At 46.7% G+C, this 25,632-nt stretch overlaps 1 protein-coding gene across 1 annotated transcript in view; it reads right to left on the reverse strand.

The window, feature by feature from the left end:
• Positions 1–25,632, reverse strand: part of DHX9 (DExH-box helicase 9) — a 1,660,482-nt gene that overhangs the window by 15,481 nt on the left and 1,619,369 nt on the right. Inside the window, exon 24 of the mRNA XM_044086769.1 lies at positions 13,719–13,834. Coding sequence (XP_043942704.1) covers positions 13,719–13,834 — 116 coding nt within the window. The remainder of the gene's footprint in view (positions 1–13,718; positions 13,835–25,632) is intronic.

Genomic DNA, 25,632 nt, shown 5'->3' on the forward strand with positions numbered 1-25,632 from the left:
AACGACAGGCCGAGACGTCGTGGTCCGGACCTAAGCAAGGAATGCAGAAGGAATGGAAATTCTTATGCGGTATTTGCTTCCCACAAGAAATGCAATTATTAACTTTGTCTGACATCGGTCTGAGGCAAGAAAAGTTTCCACAACGGGGTACTTAGCTTTCAAGACGACTTCGGCTGAAAAATTTTCATAAACCTCAGGAGCTGGCCGACCGGCACTTGCGAACTGCTTCTGCTTCGGGCACCGCACGGCAAGAAAGACTGGAGAAAAATGGCGTCTGCTGGTTCTTTTATACCCGTGCCGCACTGACGTCAGGGAAGAAGCGACGACAACCGACGCCGGACCTAGACTTTGAAATTCGGCCGACCGAGGACCCGCCTGATGGCAGGATAACCCATCTGTTATGACTGCAGCTGTATGCACGATGAACATCAGTATATACATATATACACATATACAACATATACATACCCTCATATATATACATCTACAAAGAACACTTCCCAAAGGGGAAGAAGAAATACTGAATAACCAGGATGGCACTAGCCTCTAAGTCAACAGTAAGCCAGGAAGTGGAAGGAGGGAGAGACATGAGAATAAAGGCGAGATAAACTCCCATGGAACGTTATGGTAAGTACATAACTTCTATATGCGAATTTGTTAAATCTCGCCATTTATTCTCACTGATGGGTAGTGTCCCTAGCACCCTCAACCCTGGGTGACTCATGGGAGTATGTTCTTCAGTACTGCAGAACCAAAGGAAGACCTGTCCCTTGAAGCCTTATCTACTTTGTAATGTGTAATAAACGTATGGGGCTTAGACCAAGTGGTTGCAGTGCAAATATTGTCAAGAGGCAATTTAGCTTGAAAAGCAGAAGAGGTAGAGACAGCTCTGTTAGAATGAGCTTTTGGTTTGTGCATTAAAGGCATGCTCGCATTTGCATAAACAAAGGATATACAATCGGATAACCATTTAGATAAGGTTGTTTTAGCCACTGGATTGCCTTTTCTTGATTCTGAGAAAGACACAAAAAGTTGGTCTGATTTCCTAATATCCTTAATTCTGTCAAGATAAAATCTGAGCTGTCTGTGAACATCAAGTTTGTGCAGCATATATTCTAATTTGCTAGAGTGGTTGGAGAAAAAGACTGGCAGTTCAATTACCTGACTGATATTTGACTCAGAACAGACTTTAGGTAAAAATGAAGGGTTTGTTCTGAGAGATGCTCTATCAGCATGGAAGATCATGTAGGGTGGTCTGATAGACAATGCTTGAAGTTCTGACACTCTGCGGGCAGACGTAATGGCCACAAGAAATATCGTTTTCCAGGATAAGAATTTTAAATCACAAGAAGTAGCTGGTTCAAAAGGAGGAAGAATAATTTGAGACAGCATAAAGTTTAAACTCCAGGGAGAACAGGGAATTTTGATCGGAAGTCTCATATGAAGAACGCCTTTAAGGAAGGTTTTAGATAATTTATGGCTCATATTTGAGCCACCAAGGTGAAAATTTGAGATAGCTGCTAACTGAACTCGAACTGTAGCAGCTACTGCCCCTTCCTTAAAAAATTTTGTCAAAAATTCCAAAATCTAGTATAGCGAAGCTCGGAAAGGGTCAATGTTCTGAGCGTTAGCCCAAAATGAGAACCTTTTCCATTTACTGCCATATAATTTCCTGGTAGATGGCTTGTGAGAAGACAAGAGAATGTGTCGTGCATCTTCTGAAATTGAATGAAGCCTGGCAATTAGGGGAAGTGGATTAGCCAAGCAGTCAGTTTCAGGGACTGCAGAGAAGAATGAAGGTCCCTTGACGGGTGAGTCAGGTGGTCTGGAACTGGGTCCAGGATCCATGGATCTTCCAATAGATAATGGTGGAGAAACGGAAACCAAACCTGTCGAGGCCAGTAGGGGGCTATGAGTATAACAGTCCTTCCCAGTGATTTTACTTTCTGTAAGAATCTGGGTATTAATGGGAAGGGTGGAAATGCATAAAGGAGACCTGGGGGCCAATCGTGTAAAAGTGCATCTCTCGGGGGTTGACCAGGAGGTGGTATTAGGGCAAAGTAGCTTCTGCATTTTGAACTGATGTGGCTGGCAAAAAGGTCGCAGCAAGGCTGGCCCCATTTGCGGAAAATCAACTCCGCAACCTGTTGTTTGAGAGACCACTCGTGAGGGAGTAATATTGCCCTGCTTAGCTTGTCCGCTATCACGTTGGATTTCCTTGGGATGTGTATTGCTAACAAAAAACGCTGGGACGACAGCCCATTGCCAGACCCTGAGGGCTTCTCGACAAAGGGGGTAAGACGTGGTTCCACCCTGCTTGTTCAAGTACCAGACTACTGACATGCTGTCAAGTCTGAATTGCAATAGTCCATAGAGGGAGAGAGTCCTGAAAATACTGCAATGCCAGAAGTACCGCTCTCAACTCTAGAACATTGATGTGCAGATGTGATTCTTGATCTGTCCATGTGCCTCGGGCAGTCTTTCCCTGAAAATGCCCCCCCCATATCAGGGAAGCGTCTGTGGTCACAGTGGCTACGGGGGGGGGGGTGGAGAACATAGGGTCTTCTGATCATGACATGAAGAGACGTCAACCACCACCGAAGGTCTCTCCTGCAAGAATCCGTGATAAGAATCATGTGGTGCATTGGTAGTTTCTGGTAAGACCACGGAGCGAAGAGGAGCCATTGAAGGATTCGTATATGCAGCCTTACGAGTGGTATAGCCAGGATTGCCATCAAACCTAGTACTTTCAATACCTCCGCTGCTGTAGCTTTGTTCTTTGACACCAGTGAGCTGACATTTTGGCGGAGAAGAGAGACTCTTTCGATAGGGAGACGTAGAGTGGTAGTTGAGGTATCTAACTCTGCTCCTATAAAAACAGTATGCTGCGATGGCGATAAGGCAGACTTTTCGAAGTTGATTGCAATGCCTAATTGATGGCAGAGTGTCAGAGTGTATTGTGTTGCCCGAGTCAATTGATGCCTGGTGGTAGCGGTGAGGAGCCAATCGTCTAGGTATGGAAACACCTGGAATCCTAGACGTCTCAGGTGAGCCGTGACCACTGCCATGCATTTGGTGAACACACTGGGGGCAGTCGTGAGACCAAAGGACAGGGATCAAAACTAGTAATGATTGGCTCCCAGCCGGAAGCGCAGATGATCTCTGGAGCGTCTGTTCATCTTTATGTGATAGTACGCGTCCTTGAGATCTATGGAGCACATCCAATCGCCTTTCCCTAAGAAGGGAAGAATGGACTGAAGCATGACCATTCGGAAAGTACAGTTTTGTACCTACCATAAATGTAGATGTTCGAAGATCCACATTGCTGCAGTCCTAACACTTGGGGGTAGTCCGCTGTCCCAGTCGGCCCGAATACCAAAGTATAAGGCTGACGTCGGTCAAGGCGCATTTGTCTGACATCAGGACGTCAGGGTACAAATGCGCATGACCGACGTCATATCCTCAGTCTTTTCTTGCCCCAGATGTCAGAAGACCCTAAAAAGATAAGGCCAAAACCAAAAAACACCAAACACTCCTGTACCTAATATATGTACAATATATACAAATTTACAAAAATAGAACCCCACCCACACAACCACCCCTAAACACAGAGGGAAGGAGGGAGTAAATTGGACTGCAGCAATGTGGATCTTGAACATCTACATTTATGGTAGGTACAAAACTGTACTATGTTCTTCATCTCACATTGCTGCAGTCCTAACACTTGGGTAGAATCCCAAAGCAGAGGTAAGGGAGGATGGCTAAACTATAATGAAGAAGGAGCTGCCAAAATGCCCTGCAACACAGCAGTGGCAAAACCAGCCCTGGATTTAGAATAGAGAGGAAGGTGGTAATGCTTGGAGAAAGTATGCACTGAACTCCAAGTAGCTGCCTCCAAAATATCCTTAGTTGCCACCCCCCTTAGAAATGCTGTTGAAGTGGCAGTAGCCCTCGTGGAATGAGGCCTAATCCCAGCTGGAATCTCCTTGCCATGATGGGAATAACAGAATGCAATGCAAAACCCAATCCACTTAGATATAGTTTGTTTTGACACAGGCTTGCCCTGGGAACTCAAAGCAAAAGAAACAAACAACTGCTGAGACTGCCTAAAATCCCTAGTCCTGTTTAAATAATAACGCAACTGCCTGTGTACATCTAAAGTGTGCAAAATCTTTTCCCCCTTATTTTGGGGATTTGCATAAAAAGTAGGCAAATGAATAGTTTGGTTTAAAGCCACACTAGAAACCACCTTAGGCATAAATGAAGGATTAGTGCGTAATGATACCCTATCCTTATGAAAAATCAGAAAAGGCTCAACCGCCATAAGGGCCTGCAATTCAGAAACCCTTCTTGCAGAAGTAATGGCCAACAAAAAAGCAGTCTTCCATGACAAGTATTTCAATTCAGCAGTAGCCGCAGGCTCAAAAGGTTGTAGAGTAAGTTTCTCCAACACAAAATTGAGGTCCCAAGCAGGAGTAGGAGCTCTACGGGGGTCTTATATTCTTTGCCCCTCTAAGAAATTGCTTGAACAAAGGATGAGAAAACAATGGTGGGTCACAATCATAGTGAGCTGAAATTGCTGCAGCATGAATCTTAATGGAAGAGAAAGACAAACCTTTGTCCAATAACTCAGTAAGATATTGAAGAGCCACACTCAAATTAGGCTCTGAAACATCCAAATCCTTTGCTGCACTCCAAAATAAAAATCTCTTCCATTTTCTGCATACACTTTACGTGTACTAGGCCTTCTGGCTTCCATAATCACATTCAAAACTTGTTGAGGAAGTTGAGACCTGCTGTGGTTCAAAACAGAATATGCCAGGCTGTTAGATGAAGAGAGTGAAGCTTGACATTGAGGAGATGACCGTCCCTCTGAGACAAAAGGTGTGGAATTAAAGGTAAAGGCCATGGAGGCTTCCTTACCAGATTCCTCAGTAATGGGTACCAGTGTTGCGAGGCCAATCTGGAGCTATCAAAATCATCCTTGGCTTGTCTTGTCTGACCTTTAGGAGTACCTTTGGGAGGAGAGGCAGAGGTGGAAAGGCATACACATGAAGATTTTCCCAACTGAACGAAGAGCATCCACTTTCCAAGCTGTGTGATGAAACCTTTTCGTGCAAAACTTTGGCAGCTGGTGGTTTAGTGGAGAAGCGAACAGATCTATGTCTGGAGTTCCCCAGGACACTGTCAATTGTCGAAATAGATGAAGATCCAGTTTCCACTCGTGGGGATCCATGATTTGCCTGCTTAACACATCTGCTAAGGAGTTCTGTGCTCCTGGCAGAAACCTTGCCTGTAGATTTAGCTGCAAGCTGAGCGCAGTCTCCCACAAAATCATTGCTTGCCTGCATAGAGGATAAGAATGTGTTCCCCCTTGCTTGTTGATGTACCACATGACAGTAGTGTTGTCTGTTAGAATCAACACCTGCCCTGGAAGAAGTAACTCCTTGAAAGCCATTAATGCAAACTGGACTGCTAACATCTCCTTCATGTTGATATGTAGATGCTGTAGTCTGGCAGGCCACTTGTCTTGTATCCACTTTCCATTCAGATGAGCTCCCAAGCTATGTCTGAGGCATCTGTCGTTAGAATCTGACTCGCCTCTGGCCGGGTCACAGAGAGTCCCTTGTTTAGGTGACATTCCTGAGCCCACCACAAAATTCCTTTTGAATGCAAGGTATTATTGGAATGACAGTGTCCAAATCCTGGCAGTGCTGTGTCCATACATTTTTAGATACCATTGCAGCTTCCTCATATGCAGTTTGGCATTGGGAAGCACCAGAATACAAGATGCCATGAACCCTAATGCCTGAAGGACTGTCCTTGCAGTCAGCACGGACTGATGAGATAGTTGATGGAAGTAAAGGGATAGACTCTTTTGTTTGTCCGGGGTTAAAAGACCATCTGGGCTGCTGTATTCAGTCTCACACCCAGAAAGCACATGTCTTGAGAGGGTACTAGACTGGACTTTATTTCGTTCACAGAATACCCCAGGCATCTTAGCACTGCTATCACATATTCCAGATGCTGAAGAAGCTCGTCCTTTTCTTGAGCCAGAATCAGACAGTCGTCCAAGTAAGGATAGATTTGTATTCCTTTTAGCCTGAAAAGCTACAACTGGAGCCAGAACTTTGTGAATACTCTGGCAGTAGATAAGCCAAAGGGCAATGCAGAGAACTGATAATGTGAATTTCCAGCTCGAAACGCAGATACTTCCTGCAACTGAGTCTGATAGGCACATGAAGGTAAGCCTCCTTGATATCTAAAGTTACCATCCAGTGATCTTTGCCCAGCAGAGGTAAAAGCTGTTGTAACGTCAACATTTTGAACTTGGGAATGTCCAAATAAGTGTTGAGGATAGACAAATCCAAAATTGGTCTCCACGTGTTCCCCTTTTTGGTACTAGGAACAGGCGAGAATAAAATCCTAGGCCCCTTTCTGGCACAGGAACCGGCTGAATGGCCCCTATCTGGAGCAACAGAGAAATTTGCTTGTGAGCCTCTTTTCTTTGTATAGGAGGAATGTCTGGCATGCCTTTGAATGGAGGCAAGGTATGGAAATAAAACCTGTAACCGTGGTGAACGATATCCAATACCCATCTGTCTTGGGTAATAACACTCCAATTTTCTTTGAAAAGTGCCAGCCTTCCTCCCAAAGGTGCTGCCAGACGAGAAGGCTCTGGCAGCTGAAAAGGCAAGTCATTGGGTCTGCTTACGAAAGGACTGACCCCTGCCCTCACCAGAAGACTGGGCAGGCGAACTGCCTGTTCTAGGCCTAAAAGAACCTTGAGCTCTGCCCCTACCACGTCTAGATCTACCCCTAGACTGAGAATCATAAGAAGGATAAGTCCACCCCTTAGTAGGCCAATTTCTACTAAACTTTGGAGGCTGAACCTGCAAAAAATCTTTAACAGTCTGCATAGACTTAGCCTTGTCCTCCATTTTCTTTAAAACTGTTTCCACAGGCGCACCAAACAACACATCAGACTGTAAAGGAGCATCTAAAATCCTTGTCTTTACATGTTCAGCTAAATTCTGATCCCTCAGCCAGGCGTGCCTGCGAAGAACAGAACCAGTGGCTGCCACCCTCGAAGAGGCCTGTACAGCATCAAAACCACATTGCAAGGAATGCTTACCCACCTGTTCAGAAACATGAACCAAATCCTGCAACTCTTTACACTCAATACCTTCCGCCAGAGCATCTACCTTAGACTTCAATTGTGAAAGGAGATAATTTTGGTATTTCAACATGTGAAACTGGCAATTCAAAGCCCTCATGGCTAAAGTGGAAGAAGTATACACCTTTTTCCCCATCTATCCAAAGCCCTTGCCTCTTTATCGGAAGGAACAGGATTTTTAACAACAGAAGCCTTAACCCTTTAGGCCCTGAGAAACAGTTTCTGGGTCTGCCCTAGGACTCTTAAAAAGATACTTATGAGCTTCAGGCACCCTATAATACCTGTCCGGTTTAACTGGGGCAGGAGGCAAAGAATCAGGGTTCAGGGAAGCCTCTGCAAAAACATCCTCTACCACATCCAGAACAGGAGGTATAGCTAAAGGCCTATGCTGGGGTAGAAACAAAAATTCCCTAAGCCTTTTCCTAGAATCAGAGAAATCTTGACCTTCCCATTTAAAATGCTCCCTCATGGAATGAAGAGTCTCTGAAAAAGAAAAATCCTCAGGAGGAGAAGCCGAAGGTGTAGAGTCATCTACATCAGAATAAGGAGGATACTCCTGCAAGTCTTCAGCCGAAGACTCAGAAGCCTCCGAACACTGCTCAAAACTCTCAAGCTCAGGTTCCACCCTAGGCCTCTTATCAGGGGGGGGTAAAGAACCTCTAATCATAGTAATCAAATCTTCTGCCATTTTAAGCATATGTTTCTTAGGCAGAGACCCTGAAGAACTAGGGGAGACCCCCACTGAAGTTAACCCTGGCCGGCCTCTAGAAGGAGCCTTGGAAACAGAAGGGAGGCCTAACCACCTTAGGAAGGGGGAGAACAGCTACCTGAGAAGCCCCTTCAGCCTGGCCTACCTCCTGAGAGGACACATCTTGTAACAGTAAAGTCTCTCCCTGAGAATCCAAAGGAACTTCTGGTAGAACCACCGGCTCCACCGAGCCCTCTAAAGAACCGACGTCCGGGACAGACGGTTCTTCTACCCTAGGCTTCGCTGCTTTGTCTTTGCGCTTTTTAGACGAAGCGGGCGGAGCATCCGACGGCATGTTGTAATTACAACGCTTCCCAAAAACTAACCTGGCACAATCTAATCTTCTCTTAATAGTGCGTTTGTTAAATCTAGCACAAGAGCGACAGCCAACAACGTCGTGCTCAGGCCCTAAGCAAGGTATACACAATGTATGGTAATCTCTATGAGGTATCTGTTTCCCACAAGAAATACAGTTATTCACTTTTTCTGACATCCGGTTAAATACTGAGGCAAGAAAAAACCAAAATATTCCCCAACGGGGTACTTAGCCAACTTTGATTCGGTCTGAAACTCCGACTTCAGAAAATTTCAGAACGCCAACCTGCACTCGCAATACTGCTTCTGCATCGGACCATGCGGCAAAAAAGACTGAGGATATGACGTCGGTCATGCGCATTTGTACCCTGACGTCCTGATGTCAGACAAATGCGCCTTGACCAACGTCAGCCTTATACTTTGGTATTCGGGCCGACTGGGACAGCGGACTACCCCCAAGTGTTAGGACTGCAGCAATGTGAGATGAAGAACATCTTCTCTTTCTTTACGAACTGGTTGAGTCTGTTGAGGTCCAAGATAGGTCTCCAGTCCCCTGTTTTCTTTGGTACCAAAAAGAATCTTGAGTAAGTTCCGAATCCAACTTGGTCTGCTGGGACTGGTTGGAGGACACTTTTTCTAGCAATCTGTGGACCTCTACGATTGCTTGTTCCCTGAAATTGTGTGGAACATCTGGGATTTTCTTTACAGGAATGGGAGGGGGAAAGAACGGTATGAAATATCCTCTGGAAATGAGGCTTTGTACCCAAGTATGTGATGTTATGTTTAGCCAGGCTTCTGGGTACAAAGACAAGCGACCCCTGACTGCCTCCAGAGCCCAACAGTCGGGCCCCCTTTCAGGGGCGCTGATAGGACTGACCGGAGAACTGACCCCTTGTCACCCTGTTGCTGCGGACCCCCTCTGCCACGGGGGTGGCGTCTTCCGTTATAACCCCCTCCTCGGCCTCTAGAGGGGGTTTCTCCAAGTGTGTCCTGAAAAGGCTGCCTGAGTTTTTCGGAACCACATTTTCTCTCCCCTAGGGCCCTTGGGGTAGAGCAGAGTAGGGGTCGAAAAATGGACTCCAACGGCAGATAAGGTCTTGCCTTCCTGCTCATACCCGTTTAAAGTTTCCTTTACTTTGGGCACAAACAGTGATGAGCCATCGAATGGGGTATTAATAAAGGAAGACTTAAAGGGTCCCGCAAAGGAACAGAGATGCATCCAGGCTTGTCTTCGAAGAGCAATGCCTGAACTAGTGGCTCTACTCGAACCATCAGCTGCATAGGATATGAGACGCATGGACGAGTTCACCACTGAGTTTAGGGTAGCGAGCTGGGCGTTGACTTTGTCGGCCACTCCTGCAGCTACTGTACCCTGGAGAGTATCTCCTAGCTCTTTCAGGAGGTCTCTCTGCAGTCTTGTAAAATGGGTTAAGTAGTTCAGTGAGTGCAGAGAAAGTCGCTGAACTAAACATGCACTTCCCATATCTATCCATAACCCTAGAATCTCTGTTAGGGGGATGTATATAAGAGGATGTCTCAGATACTTCCTTTTTGGTGGCTGCAGCTACCATCATGGCATCGACAGGCACTTCCTTTGTCAAAAATGGCTTGTCCACTGGAGCAGATATAAATTTATTGGGTCTACGAGGGACAGGTTCCATGGCCTCCAGTGACTCCAACGCCTTACGAGAGATCAGTTCCATGAGCTCGTCATAAGGCGGAGACACCCAAGTGGAAGGTTGAGACCCAAAAGCCTTCAAGAGCACGGACTCATCCTCAGAAGGGGTCTTGGACTGCCAATCACCCCTCTGACTAAGAATCTCTAGTATCTCTGCAAAGGAGATATCCTCAGAGGGGGATCGAGGGGACCCTTCTGACTCATCTAAGTCCGTATCAGATGTCAAAGACTCCCGTGGGGAGTCTAAGTGCCTCCTCTTGCACAGTCTCTTCCTGGGCACCTCCTCAGTGGGGGGGATCTGGGGAGGTCTCAGAACAGCAGGGGACGCCCTGTGGGGGTACTTGAGGCTCGTGGTCTCTACGGTTAGAGGGACCGGTAGACGAAGAAGCAGACAGGAGCTTGAGGGGAGAGGAAAACCTGAACAGATCCTGACTTTGTCTTTGGAGACAAAACTCTCCTCATAGCATCGAAGGCACCATGGCTCCGATGAGGAGTAAACGGACCCCAGAGTACCGTCCGATCCTCCCGCACCGAACCCCTGGGCTCCGTGCCCGAAGTAGGAGCCGAGCTCATCCGAGCTGAAGCCCCGAGAGGAAGAGTTGGCACCAAGTCGGTGCGACTATCCTCCCCAGACCCGACGGGAGAGCGTCAGCTCCTACAGCCCTCGATTGGCACAGAGGACATCAGAGCAGATGGAGCCGATAACACCGGTGCTGGTTTCAGATCCAAGGGTTCGACCACCATCGGTCCAATTTCCTTCGGCTCCAAAAGTCCAGTACTGCTCGGAGGAGGAGTAGACAAATCCGGTTCCATGGTCTACGGTACAGACGAGCTGGTCGGTGCCAACAGTTTGGCAAGTCCTGGTGCCTGTAAAAGCTTCTGCACTAGCCAACCCATGTCCAAATCTGAAAGGCAGACTGAAGACTTAGCTGAATGCACTGAAGGTGCTGACTGGAGCAGAGGTGAAGGAGGAACTTCAGAGACCAGCTTCAATAGAGAGAGCTGGCTCCGAATCAAAGGTACACACGGTTCCGGTGACTGTGGAACCGATGACCCTCCTTCTTTCGAGACCTTATCTGAAGACTTGGATTTTGAAGATTTGGAGGACGTACTAGTACCCTTCATGGCTACTCAAAACTTCCGAAAGAGATTGCTGTAGTAATCCCCCAAGTTTCCTCCTTCTCTCCAAGAGGACTCGAAGAAAAGGAGTGGCATATGCCGCAGGTGTCTTGGAGGTGCTTAGCCCCTAGACAGTAGACACACTGAGTGCGTCAGTCAGTGACGGACATTTTCTGCCCACAATATGGGCATTTTTTTAATCCCGATTTAGGATGGGATTTCTCCTGCAAAAAAGGTAGATTATACCCACAAACAACTAAGCCCAATCCAGACACTATCTATAAAAGTATTTATATATCTATATATGTATACACACACACTAATACAGACACAAATATAGGGGGCTAATGGGCCCACAGAAAAAGCCTATTATAAAGATTAATAGAGAGAAAAGGGCTAAAGGCCCACAGAAACAAGAAGCCAACAAGGCCCTAACTTTTTAAACTATTTATGCTATCTAAAGGTATTTAACTATAGAGTAAATATAGCAGTAGTAACACGCACTATATTTTTAAACAAATAAGAAAACTTTTTATAAACTTGCTGTGAAATTTTTCTCAAAAATGGTCCGAGCTAGCTGGATCACCGAAATCTCTCTTGCCGCGGCAAACTAGATCCGAGGTAATTCCAGCAGTGCATTGTGGGATAAGGGGTTTGGTCTCGAGCTACTGGCAAACCTTGAGCTTGCTATCAGCCATGTCGGAGCAGAGGATCGGCTCCGAACCCATCAGTGAGAATAAACGGCGAGATTTAACAACTTCACATTCTTTGTTAACTAACATTAAAAATGGTTTCCCTTCTCCCCACATGTCCCTGTGAGGCTTACATTCAGTTTGGTGTGGCTGAAGTGTTGTAAATGAGCATATGAGAAGTCTTGTCCTTCAGTTGATGCTGCAGCATGATCATTTAGCTAATGGCTTACTGAAACAGAACATTTCCATATGTACTGGTAGGAGCATGATGGCATCATTTGTTCTGTGTGCCTTAATCTTAGGATATTGACCTACTTTAATGTAGTTTAAAATTTGACTTATTTTATTTGTACAATGTGTATTTGCTTTTTGGGTTTTCTTTTTATTTTCATAACACAAAGTTCCTTAACTTGCTATGTCGCTTTCAATTAGCTGAACTTCACTGTTTTCACATAAATCACTTACTTGCAAAAATAAATATATTTGCTGAGGTACTTGCTTGGTGACCTTCAGAGGGACTTTTTACTCTGCTATCAAAACACATATGCAAGTTGTGCCACCACAGAAGGAGTGTGTGACTTGACATAGGAAACCAAATATTTCTCCCAGGTACAAACTGAAACAGCCAGTACTACACTATAGCTGTACCACACTGATGTGAAACTACACGTATGGTTCTGAGCATCTTAAGGTGATCCATCCACAGCCCCTCAATCCCTAGTGTCCCCCCCCTCCCCATAGACTACTTTGCATGCTGGGCTCAGTCACTGTTCTGTAAATTTTGCTCTGCTGCTTCAGAGCCCCAACACAATCTGCTTAAGATATCACACCAAAAGGCACTCCCTTCATGTGATATACAATTAAAAGAACCACTGGTGAAAAGGGAAACCAATGGTTGATTAAAAGATGTTACAGTGACGCTCTGAATGTTGAAGGAAGACCCTCTATGTGTTAATGGAACATCAGAGCCAACCTGGTCACACATTCAACAACTGTTGGATTACAATCAGAGGAGACTGAATTCAGAGTTTCCTTTCAAGGCTCCTAGGCTGGTGCGATCTCACAGTTGGTAAAAATAGAGGCAATGATGTGGAGACTTGGCCCTACACGAGGGGGTACAGAAGGGCTTTCCTTTCAGTAAACGAGATTAGTGCTTTTTGAAATCCTGTTGTGTTGCTCATTGCCAACATGTTTTCAGAGGCTGTGGAAGTGATCCTTCATAATAAATGAAAGAACCTTACACAAAATAATCTATCAGAATCTAATCCCAAGCAAAAATTGGAAGCATGCTAACACTGCAAACAAAGGTTCACGATGGAAGCACTAAAACAAATGGGAGATTTGGTAAAATATGATTTACTGAATCCACTGAGCTAAACCAGTTAATCAATGACAAAATCCTTCTCTCCACAGAAATAACATATCCTAAAGGGCACAGAACCTTGTGGACGGTTACAATTAAGCACTGGGTACCGCCTCCTCCCCTTCCAGCTTAGACACTTCTCTATGAAATAGATTGGCAAATTATGATTCAATCATTGAGGAAACTTTTCCATTCCAAAGAACAGAGTGCAAAATACTCTAAACTTTATATAAGCTATAAACTGCATTTTATCAATACAGAACCTAGAGTAACACAAAGCAAATTAAAAGTTAAGTAAGCAACACTTCCTAGAAAGAGACTTGAATGACCTTAGAGGAGCTCTCAACAGACAGCAAGGAGAAGCATAAGCCTATGAAGATTGTTAGTGACACCTGACCGGAGGGTCAGTCTCTTACTGACAACACTTAGCAGAACAAAAGACCTGCTGACAGTGTTCTGAATATGGAATTGCTTCTAGCCACTTCACTCTAATCCCAACCAATCATATTCTAAATGTTTTCCTTTAAAAAAAAAAAAAAAAAAAACACCTACATTCATACAATTCAGTGGAACCACAGCCACTGTTATGGTTATAGTTTAACTGAAAAGTTAAACCAACTGCTTACCAGTCATCTAACACGATCAACTGTCCATCAGATGCCACCTTCTTGGAAGCAAACAGTAGTAGCTGAAGTGGGCTAACCAATGTCATTGACTTAGCAGAGATTGCGCGGGTACGAATCTAGAAAAATTATAAACAAGTTAAGTCTTTCAAAATGCCCAAACAGGAGAAATGTTTGCACTCCTGAACATCTACAGTCCAAGCTTCTACAAGATCAGCAATGTAATACGCTTAATTTTCATTTTTAAGTCTTTCTATCCGCATGCCACATGAACAAATAAATTTACATGCCATATTAATAAAACAATCAAAAACTATAACATGCTGACTAGTCTTACTACATACAGATGAGTTTAATTTCCTCCAACTAAACTGAATGTGGCACAAAAAGTAAACCAGTTTCAAAATTGCCTCTGAAAAGCAAGACTGGTAACCAAAATCTGGCTTTGTGAAAAAGTTGCCACCTTATTTCAGCTCCAGATCTTCAAGGGAGTGCATTCAGAAGTCTCAGCCATTGCATATTCCTGCAGCTAAATGCTGTCGTTCAGAGTTTGCAAACAAAAGCAGTTACTGCTATGAAAGATACTTATCAATATGATGTTGAAGGAAAGTAATTTGTACACAGAAAGTTATGGTGAGTACATAACTTCATGTGATGTTGTCAATCTCATCTTTATTCTCACTGATAGGACCGCGTTCCTAGCTACCTAATTCTTGGGTGGCTCATGGGAAAATATTCCTCAGAACTACAGAAAGTACAGTTGTGTGTACACTTACCATAAATGTAGATGTTCGAGTGTATTCGTTGTTGCAGTCATCACTTGTGGGTTATCCCTGCTGGGTAGCTCTCGGCTGGCCCAAATACAAGAGTACAGATTTTTCCTCCTGCGTCGGCTGTCTTGAAACAGAAAAGTACAGTTGTTTACACTTACCATAAATGTAGATGTTAAGTGTGTATTCACTGTTGCAGTCATTACATTTGGGTCATCGGCCTGAAGGTAAGCCCTCAGCAGGCCTGAATACCAGAGCCTTGGATCCCTGCGTCGGATGCTGTCTCCTCTTCCATGACGTCAGGTCATCAGGGGGTATAAAACATGCAGCCAACACCATTACATAAGGTTTTCTTGCCCCAGATGTCAGGTGCCCCAATAATGGAAAGCAATTATGTTACACCTCCATCAAAAAGCAAATACACCAGAAAGCTTAACTACACCAAACAAGAACCAAAGTTGAAGACTTTGGTTCTGAAACTCGAAAACAAAAATTTCAGGAGTTGGTCGACCGGCACTTGCGAAATGCTTCTGCTTCGGGCACTGCACGGCAAGAAAGACTGATGCAATGATGTCGGCTGTATGATTTACACCCCTGATGACCTGACATCACGTAAGAGACAGCAACCGACGGAGGACCCAAGACTGTTACTCAGGCCAACTGAGGGCTACAACTAGCAGATAATCCAAATGTGATCATTCTAACAGTGAAACACGACGAACATCTGTACTATGTTCTTCGTGTTTCACTGTTGTAGTCATTACATTTGGGTTGATTCCCAAAGTTAAGGAAGGGAGGAGGAAGTTAGAGAGCATTAGGGCCAGCTATTAAGCCCTGCAAGACTGCAGTGGCAAAACCAGCTCTGGATTTAGAAAAAATAAGTATGTGGTAATGCTTGGTGAAGGTATGTACAGAGCTCCAGGTAGCAGCTTCTAGGATGTCCCTGGTAGGAACACCTCTGAGAAAGGCTGCAGAGGTAGATGCAGCCTTGGCGGAATGTGATCTTATCCCCTGTGGGGTAGGTTTTCCATGGTGCTTATAGCAGAAATGGATGCAATGGGATATCCACTTAGAAATGGTTTGCTTTGAAATGTCCTTCCCCTCTGCCTCTGTAACAAAGCCAACTAGCAGCTGTTCAGATTTTCTGAGAGGCTTGGTCCTGTCCAAATAAAATCTAAGTTGCCTGTGCAAGTCCAAAGAGTGCAGTATTCGTTCTCCGTTTTGTGGATTCGGGAAAAAAGTAGGCAAATGAATGGACTGATAAAGGGCCACACTAGACTCCACCTTGGGCATAAAGGAAGGATTGGTCCTGAGGGACACCCTGTCGCATGGAAAATGACGAAGGACTCCACTACCATAATGGCCTGTAATTCAGACTCTTCTTGCTGAAGTGATGGCTAGAAGGAAGGCTGTTTTCCAAGAAAGGAATTTAAACTCTGCAGTTGCAGCTGGCTCAAAAGGAGGGAGAGTGAGCTTTTCCAATACAAAGTTAAGGTCCCAGGCTGGAGTAGGGGCTCTCATGGGGGTCTTACATTTTTGGCCCCACTGAGGAATTGCTTTAGCAGGGGGCGAGAGAAGAAGGGTGGCTCAGTGTTATAATGTACTGAAATGGCAGAGGCATGTATTTTAATTGACTAGAAGGAAAGGGCCTTGTGGAACATTTCTGTTAATTACTGAAGAATATGCTGTAAGCTGGGCACCGTTATGCCCTTCCCCCGAGTCTGGCTCCAGGAACAGTATCTTTTCCATTTTTCAGCATAGGATTTTCTAGTACTAGGCCTCCTTGCCTCCAGAATGACATCTAGCACCTGCTTACTGAGGGATGCTATTGGAGAGCTGAAGGAATTAGCCAAGCTGCAAGGTTCAGGGTTTGAAGCTGAGGGTGCAGAATCTGGCCCTCCTGCTGGGAAAACAGGGAAGGGGTCTGAGGCAGGTGCCATGGCTCCAGCAGTGTCATACTGCACAAGAGGGGGTACCAGTGCTGGCATGGCCAGTCTGGTGCAATCAGTATTGTCCTTGGTTTGTCCTGTTTGATCTTTAGCAGAACCTACGAGAGGAGAGGCAGAGGGGGAAAGGAATAAAAACTAAGAGGCTTTCCCAGGTAAAGGACAGGGCATCCACTTTCCAAGCCTGACTGTGGGAAGTCCTTGTGCAGAATTTGTCCAACTGGTAGTTCTGTGGGGAGGCAAACAGGTCCATCTCTGGATTTCCCCATTTGTTTCTCAAGAGGTTGAATATTTTTGGTTCCAGTTTCCACTCGTGTGGGTCCATGAGATTTCTGCTTAGGTCGTCTGCCAGTGAATTTAGCTTGCCTGGCAGGTATTGAGCTTGTAGGTGCACTTGCTAGCTCAAGGCTGTGTTCACAGAGCCACTACTAGTCTGCAGAGAGGGTACAAGTGGGTTTCCCTGCTTGTTTATGTACCACATAACTGTGGTGTTGTCTGTCTTTACCAATAATTGCTCTGGAAGAATGTGGTCCTTGAAGGCTGTCAGGGAATTCTGTACAGCTAACATTTCTTTTTGGTTGATATGCAGGTGCATCTGTCTCAGGTTCCATTTGCCCTGAATGCACCGCCTTGCCAAGTGAGCCCCCCATGCACAGTCTGATGCGTCTGTTAGGGTTTGGGCGGCAGGGGTAGAGTGAAAGGAAGCCCCTTGTAGTAGCAGGCCTCTGCCCACCAAAGGAACTCTGTCTTTACACAAGGGAATAATCAATTCCAGGTCCTGAGAATGTTGACACCATAGGCTTTTTAAAAACCATTTTAGTTTCCTCATAAGCAGTCTTGCATATGGAATTAGTAGAATGCAAGAGGCCATGAACCCCAAGGCTTGCAGGATGTTCCTTGCAGTTAGCTGGGTCTTTGTGGCCAGTAGTTTGAAATAGGTTATCAAGTAAACTTGTTTCTCTGGAGTGAGGACAGCCATCTGGGAAGTTGTATTCAAGCTTGCTCTCAAGAATACAATTTGTTGGCAGGGTACTAGGTGAGATTTCATTTTGTTTATGGTGTACCCCAGTGAGTTTAGAAGTTTCTTTGCGAATGCCAGATGTTTTAATAGCAATTCCTGGCTTTCTGCCTGAATCAGACAATCGTCCAAGTATGGGTATATTTGAATATTTCTGCCTGCAAAATGCAATTTCTGGAAATACACACTTTGTGAATACCCTGGGCGCAGTAGATAAGCCAAAGGGAAGTGCAGAGAACTGATGGTGCATGGAGCCTGCCCTGAAGGGTAAGTATTTCCTGCAAGATTCCCTTATTGGAATGTGCAGGTAAGCTTCCTTTAAAAGTCTAAGGTTGCCAACCAGGCATCTTTGCCTAGCATAGGAAACAGCTGCTGAAGTGTTAGCATCCTGAATTTTGGGATTACCAAAAAAGTGTTTAGAATAGAGAGGTCCAGGATAGGACACCAGGAGCTGTCTTTTCTGGGTACCAGGAAAAGTCTTGAATAAAAACCTTGTCCCTTTTCTTCTGCTGGGACAGGTTGAATAGCCCTGATACTTAGAAGAGAGGGAACCTGCTGTTGAGCTTCTGCCCACTGATTTGGGAGTAGGTCTGGCAAAACGTTTGGTGTTGGTAAGGAGTGGAAATGGAATCTGTATCCTTGGGAAACTATTTAAAACCCATTTGTCCTGGGTAATGAGTTCCCAGTTTTTTGCATGCAGAGCGATCTTTCCCCCTAAGGGAGCAGGCAGTTGAGCAAGGCTTGGAAGTTTTAAGGTTAAGTCATTGTGACAGTTTTCCATAGGGGGGGTGTCTTACTACTTACAGCTTTGGAAGTGGAAGTCCCCCACTGCTTAGGCCTGACAGTACCTTGAGACTGTAGCCTAGGTGGTCTGCTGTTCCTGGGTTTGGACTGAGAAGGCCTGGAAGAGACAGGAAAGGACCAATTCTTAGAAGGCTAATCCCTACTGAATCTGGGAGGCTGCACTTGCAGGAAATCTAACAGTTTGCACAGATTTAGCTTTTTCCTCCATCTTTTTAAGGACTTCTGCTTTGTTGCCAAACAGGCAGTCTTGGTTTAAGGGAGCATCCAGTAATTTAGCTTTAACATGATCTGGCAAAGTTTGCTCCTTAAGCCAAGCATGCCTTCGAAGAGCAGACCCAGTAACAAAAGCCCTGCAAGATGCTTCGAAAGAGTCAAAACCACATTGCAAAGTATGTTTACTAACTTGTTCAGCAGAATGCATTAAATCATGTAATTCTTTATTTTCAGCACAGTCAGGAATCAACATCATTTTCTGCTTAAGTAGTCCCATAATATGCTGCTGATATTTTAACATATGAAACTGTCAGTTTAAGGGCCTAATGGCCAAAGTAGCAGAAGTGTATACCTTCCTATCACATCTGTCCAAGGCCCTGGAATCTCTATCAGAGGGGATAGGGTTTTTGGCGGTAATAGCCTTAATGCTGTTAGGTCCCTGGGAAATGGTCTCTGGGTCTGCAGTAGGATTCTTGAAGAGGAACTTTTGAGAGTCAGGTACTCTGTAATACCAGTCAGGTTTCCTGGGAGCCGGAGGTGAAGTGTCTGGGGCCAGGCTAGATTCCAAGAATGCATCTACAATGTCCAGGACAGGAGGGATAGCTAAAGGCCTGTGTTGAGGTAGGGTAAGAATTCCCTATGCCTCTTTTTGGAGTCACAGTAATCCTGGCTTTCCCAGCAGAAATGCTCCATATGTGCAAGGTTTCACCAAAAGAAAAATCTTCTGGAAGGGAAGCAGAGGGAATGGAGTCCTCTGCATCAGAATCCTCATAGGTAGAGAATGGCAAATCCTGGTAATCAGAAGAAACAAATTTCAGAATCCTGATCAGAAGAATCAGAAGGAAAATCAGTTCTAGGTCTCAGAGGGGGAAGGCTGGCTTCTGCTAATTAAAGTAATAAGGTCTTCAGACATTCTTATTTGTTTTTTTAGGCATATGGGCCTGACCATGCGGTTTGGACGTCAGTTTTCTAGGCGTGCATCGAGTTTTAGGCTTTGAAGATGAAGATGGCGTTGGTTTGAAATGCAAGCCAGTAGGCCTGAATACACCCTCTGAAGCCGGTGCCTGCACAGCGGCTCTGGACCCATCCAAAAGTAGAAACATCTGCAGGTTCCATGGTCAAAGAAGCATCTCGAGGCATACCGACTCTGAATGGGTCTCAGTAGAGGCATGTGAATCCGAAGTAGCGGGTATCAGGGGCTGGGAAAGCGCCTGAGTACCGGCGAACTGGTGACTAGATTAACAGAAGCATCGGAGGCTTTGGACCTATGTGGTCTGTCTCTGTCTTTATCTTTACGTTTTTTTCGGAATGTCGGTAGTCGGATGGCTTATCAAAGCCATTTCTGGACATTTAAACAAAGTACTGAAATAGTTTGATGCAAAAATGAACTGACGACGAATAGTTAGAGGATTGAATAAGGCACAAAACCAACAACAAGGGAAGTCGTGGTCTGGGCCTAAGCAAGGAATGCAGTACAAATGAAAATCTTTGAGGTATTTGCTTTCCACAGGTAATACAATTAACTTTTACTGACATCGATTTAGAGCAAGAAAAAGGATCCCCAACGGGGTACTTAGCTTTTTTTCACTCGAAAAAAAAAAAGTTATGTACTCACCATAACGTTCCATCTGAGTAGATACTTCATTTGTCTGCAACCTGTGGGTAGTCGGATCCGACCTCGGATCCGAACCGGCAGCTTACCAAGCTTCAAGAGCCGAGCTCCTAGCTCCTCCCCTCTACTCATAATCCCTTGCTATCAACCACACTACCTCAGATCGGTTATTTTGCCCTATAAGCTAAAGACGGAGAAGAAATTCTCCACAGGACAATACTTTACCGAGGTTCGGGGATGGCAGGGGGGGGGGGTCGGTTGCAGACAAATGAAGTATCTACTCAGATGGAACGTTATGGTGAGTACATAACTTCTTTATCTGAAGTAGTTACTTCATTTGATCTGCAACCTGTGGGACAGAGTCCCCAGCTTACCTAAAAGCCCTGGGTGGTCCCTACGGAAGGATATTCCGGAGCCAAAGGAAGCCCTACTTCTGGAGATCATGTCCAGCTTGTAATGAGAAATGAACGTATGGGAAGAGGACCAGGTAGCTGCTGAACAAATATCGTCTACTGGAACTGTAGACCAAAACGCTGTTGAGGTAGCCACAGATCTGGTAGAATGTGCCCGAACGACAACCGGAGCTGACCTCCCAACTGAAATGTATGCTTGTCTGATACATTGAGAAATCCAATTTGCTACTGTCACCTTAGAAATTGGTTTGCCCATGGCTGATTTAGCATAAGAAACAACTGGTCTGACTTGCGGAAATCTTTAGTCCTATGCAAGTAAAAACGTAGTTGTCTGTGTACATCCAATTTGTGCAATGTGTATTCACCTTTGTTTTGGAAGCTAGGAAAGAAAACAGGGAGGTTAATAGATTGATTAATGTTAGATTCTGTGGCTACCTTAGGTAGAAAAGAAGGATTAGTCCTGAGGGCCACCCTATCTTTGTGAAAAATAAGGTACGGATACTTAATGCACAAGGCTTGTAACTCTGATACCCGCTTGACAGAGGTAATCGCTACCAAGAAGGCTGTCTTCCAAGATAAGAATTTTAAAGGCACTGAGGCCGCTGGTTCAAAAGGTGGTCCTGTTAAAGCTTGTAAGACCAAGGTAAGATCCCATGGAGGCATAGCCGGTTTAATGGGAGGCTTCAAGAGAAACACGCCTTTTAGGAAGGCTTTGCATATTTTAGCTGACGCCAAAGAATTTATGCCATCTCCCACATGATAATGACAGATGGCTGCAAGTTGGACTTTAATGGTGGACGCACTAGCTCCCTGCCTAAAAAGGAGGGATAGAAAGTCCAGGATAGTGGGAATAGGAACCGTAAAGGGATCTAATTCCTTATCCTTTGCCCAGACGGAAAAACGTTTCCATTTACTGTTGTAGAGTTTTCTGGTGGATGGCTTATGAGCTGCCACCAGAATAGCCTTAACCGGGGAAGAGATACCGGGAGTCCTTGCCATTAATGGAACTGGATCAGCCAGGCTGTGAGCCGAAGGCTGACCAGGTTCGGAGTGTGGCATCTTGTCAGATGTGAGATTAGGTCTGGTCTGGGATCCAGAATCCATGGGGGAGCCACACTGTGAGACTGCAGAAAGGGGAACCAGACTTGTCGAGGCCAGAATGGGGCAATGAGAATCACTCTGCTCCCCAACCGACAGGCTTTCTGGATGAATTTCATCATCAGAGGAAGACGAGGATATGCATAAAGAAGACCAGGCGGCCAAGCATGAACCAAGGCGTCCCTGGGGGATTCCCCTTTGGGGGGAACTATCGCGAAGTAATCACTGCATTTTGAGTTTAGGGGTGAGGCAAAAAGGTCGCAGCGAGGCTGACCCCCCATTTGAGGAAAATCTGTTTCGCGACAGAGGGATTCAGAAACCACTCGTAAGGGCTGAGAAATACCCGACTTAGGCTGTCTGCTAATATGTTGGTCCGCCCTGGAATGTGCATTGCTATCAGAAAGCGGTTGGTGGAAATGGCCCATTCCCACACTCTCATGGCTTCTCGACACAGGGGGTAAGATCTGGTCCCTCCCTGTTTATGTACCAGACAATGGACATGTTGTCCGTCTGGATTGCAATAGTCCCCAGAGGTAGAAGGTGATGGAGAGCTTGCAACGCCAACAGCACTGCCCTCATCTCTAAGACACTGATATGCAATGCAGTCTCTAGAGAAGTCCACGTGCCTTGGACTGACTTGCCTGCGTAATGCCCGCCCCACCCAAGGCAGGAAGCGTCTGTGGTCAGCATGGCTTCGACTGGGGGAATCACAAAGGGTCTCCCTTCTTTGAGTTTCTGTGCTTGTAACCACCAAAGTAGGGAGTCCCTGCATGCTCTGCTCAGGGGAATCGGCATGTCCAAAGGATGGGTCAACAGAGACCATTGGACCTGGAGAGTCCACTGTAATACACGCATCCGTAGACGGGCATGGAGAGAAAGGCCGATCGCCGCCGACATAGATCCTAACGCCTTCAGGACTAATTCTGCTTGAGGGGCAGGGCTCTGAAGAATGTCCAAGACTTGGCTGTACAAACTGTTTATCCTGGCCAGTGTTAGAACCACTCTGGAGATTTGAGTATCCAACCTGGCCCCTATGAATTCTAGGGCTTGAGTGGGGCACAGGCAGGACTTCTTTAAATTGACAGATGCCCAGTTGACCGAACAGAGATAGGGCATAATCTCTCGCCGTAACCAGAAGATGCTTGTTGGGGGTGGTGAGGAGCCAATCATCCAGGTAAGGGAACACCTGAATACCCTGGAGTCTCAGGTGGGCTGCTACCACTGCCATGACTTTGGTAAACACTCTGGGGGCTGAGGTTAGGCCAAATGGAAGAACCCCGAACTGATAATGACTGGCTCCTAGCCGGAAGCGGAGGAACCTCCTGGACCGTCTGTCCATTAGTATATGGTAGTACGCGTCCTTGAGATCCAACGAGCACATCCAGTCTTTCTCCTGCAGAAGGAGGAGAATAGATTTGAGGGTGACCATCCGGAACTTTTCCTTGGGTATGAACAGGTTCAGGGACGAAAGGTCTAGAATGGGTCTGAGGTCCCCCGTTTTCTTTGGCACCAAGAAGAACCTGGAGTAATACCCCGATCCGGACAGATCTGGGGGGACGGGCTGGATGGCTCTTTTTCTTAGCAACTCCGAAATTTCTAAAGTTGCGGACTCCCTTTGATGGGGTGGAACATTGGGGAGATGTTTGGGCTTGGGGGGGGGTGCAAGAACGGTATCGTGTGACCTCTGGATATTATCCGGAGCACCCATCGATCGTTTGTAATTGACTCCCACTTTGATCGGTGCTCCGATAATCGCCCCCCAACTGCCTCCAGAGAGGGACAGTCGGGCAAGCCCTCAGGGCTGTTGCGCGGGTCCCTCCGAGAAAGGTTCTCTCGACCCGAAGTTACGCGGGCCCCCTCTGCCCCTGGGCCGGCGCCCACCTTGTCCTCCTCTGCCTCTAGAGGACGAGTTGTCCGCAGCAGGACGAGATTGCTGAGATTTACGATACCACAGCTTCTTTTGCCCCCTCTGATTCCTAGAAAAGGATCTTTGGGGGCTAGAGAAGCGGACTCAGACGGCCGACAGCGTCTTCTCATCCTTCTCGCTTTGGACAAGCGTGTCGCGAACTGCTGAGCCAAATAAGGCCGAACCATCGTAAGGGGCGTTCGCGAGGGATGCCTTGAAGGGATCCGTGAAGTCACAGAGGCGGAGCCAGGAGTGCCGTCTTAAGACTACTCCCGCTCCGCTGGCTCTAGCGGCTCCTTCCGTGGCATGGGAAAGAAGCCGCATAGATGTATTTGAGATGGACTTTAGAGTGGCCATTCGAGTCTCAAAAACCTTTTTGTCCGAGACGGACATGGACTCCAGAGGGGCTGCAGCGTATTCCTTAATTAAGTCACGTTGCAGCCGGATAGTGTGTGCCATGTAGTTCAGCGACCTTATGGCAAAGGTTGCTGAAGCAAACATCCGCTTCCCAATACGGTCCAAAGCTCAGGACTCCTTGTCCGGAGGATGGACAGAGGAACTTTCTTGGGCAAGTTCTTAGTGGCAGCCGCCACCAACATAGCATCAACCGGTGCGCCTTTGGACCAAGAAGGTCTATCAGAGGGAGGGCTGAGGACCTTATCCGGGCGTCTAGGGATAGGCTCCACGGTGTCGGGCTCCTTCCAAGCCCTGGTGGTAATTAAGTCCACCAAGGGGTCGGCTGGGGGGGGATACCCAGGAGGTAGATGGGCCTGCCTCAAAAGCCTCCAGAAATACGGATTCGTCCAGGGAGGGTTTTTGGGCAGACCAACCCCTCTCTTATACGCAACATTTCCATGATGTCTCCAAATGAGACATCTTCGGGGGGTGACCTTGGGGAACCCTCCGTATCCTCCAAATCCGTATCCGTGGTAATGGACTCGGGGGGAGTCCAGGTGCCTCCTTTTGCACTGGTGCTTCCGAGGTACCTCTTCGGCGGGACTGTCCGAAGAAGGCTCGTCCACCAGGTGTTGTTCTTCCCTGGGAACTAACTGGAGGCTTTGGGCAGGCTGTCCAGATGGACGGATGATTGAAGACAGACCCTGATACAGTGGGGGTACGGGTGGATCCGAAGGCCCAGTCGGGGACCTGGATGATCGACAGTACCCTCTCAACCACCTCAAAAGCCGAAGGAGATTCACTATCACCAGCCTGAGAAAGCAACCTCCTCGGCTCCGAGGAGATGATCGGGGTCGGAGCAGAAGCAATCGGATCCGAGGTAGCGGTGTGCTCCGTTCTTATCGGCGCCGAAGACATAACCACTCCCTCGGATCCGATGCTCAACCCTCGGCCCCGAGAGCTTGGATCCGACAAGCTCGAAGGCATAGTCGAAGATACCAACCCTGTCGGCGCCGACGTATCCCCAGATCCGAAAGGGCCTGGATCTGACAACTCAGAGACCCGAAAACGGGTCGGAGAAGGTGCGATCGGGGCAAAAATGGGGGCTGCCATCCCTCCAAAAGAGGGGGGAGGCAAGAGCATCCCCATCTACATCTGGGTCTGCAAAAATCTTCGCATCATCCGATCCATGTCTGCCTCGGAGATGCTTCTGGTGGACCGCGAAGAGGTAGTCAAGGCAGGCCGGGAAGGCCGCCTCGAAGACCTCGAGGGAGACCTATCCTCCTCCTCCGGCTCCGGAGAAAAGGAAGTTGAACGGAGCCGAGAGGACAAGGATCCGGAGACCCTCTCAGGGGACTTCAGCAACTTCGCAGGCGGAGCCAAGGGATGAGACTCTGCCCGTCTTTTAGAAGAATGACTTTCCCTCTCTCTATGTTTTTTCTTCTCTTTATGGGAAGAAGACCCAGACTCCACAGAGCTAGTACCGGATAAGGGAGGTTGAGTCCCGGGTACAGCTACTGGAGTGGCCGGCGTCGAAGCTACAGGAGTAGCTTGGGCCCGGCTGGGAGAGGAAGAAGAAGCCGATTCCTGAGGGAGTTTTCCCGCCAGGATCAGCTTGTTCTTCCTGTCCCTAAGTGCCCGAGGGTTGAAGGCTGCACAGATCTGGCAGGCCTCCGACAAATGTGCTGCCCCCAGACATAAAACGCACTGAGTGTGGCCATCAGCTGGGGAAAGCTTGTGG

This window comes from Protopterus annectens, chromosome 10.part0 (assembly GCF_019279795.1).
Source record: "Protopterus annectens isolate FY-2018-M chromosome 10.part0, PAN1.0, whole genome shotgun sequence".
Taxonomy (NCBI): Eukaryota; Metazoa; Chordata; order Ceratodontiformes; family Protopteridae; genus Protopterus; species Protopterus annectens.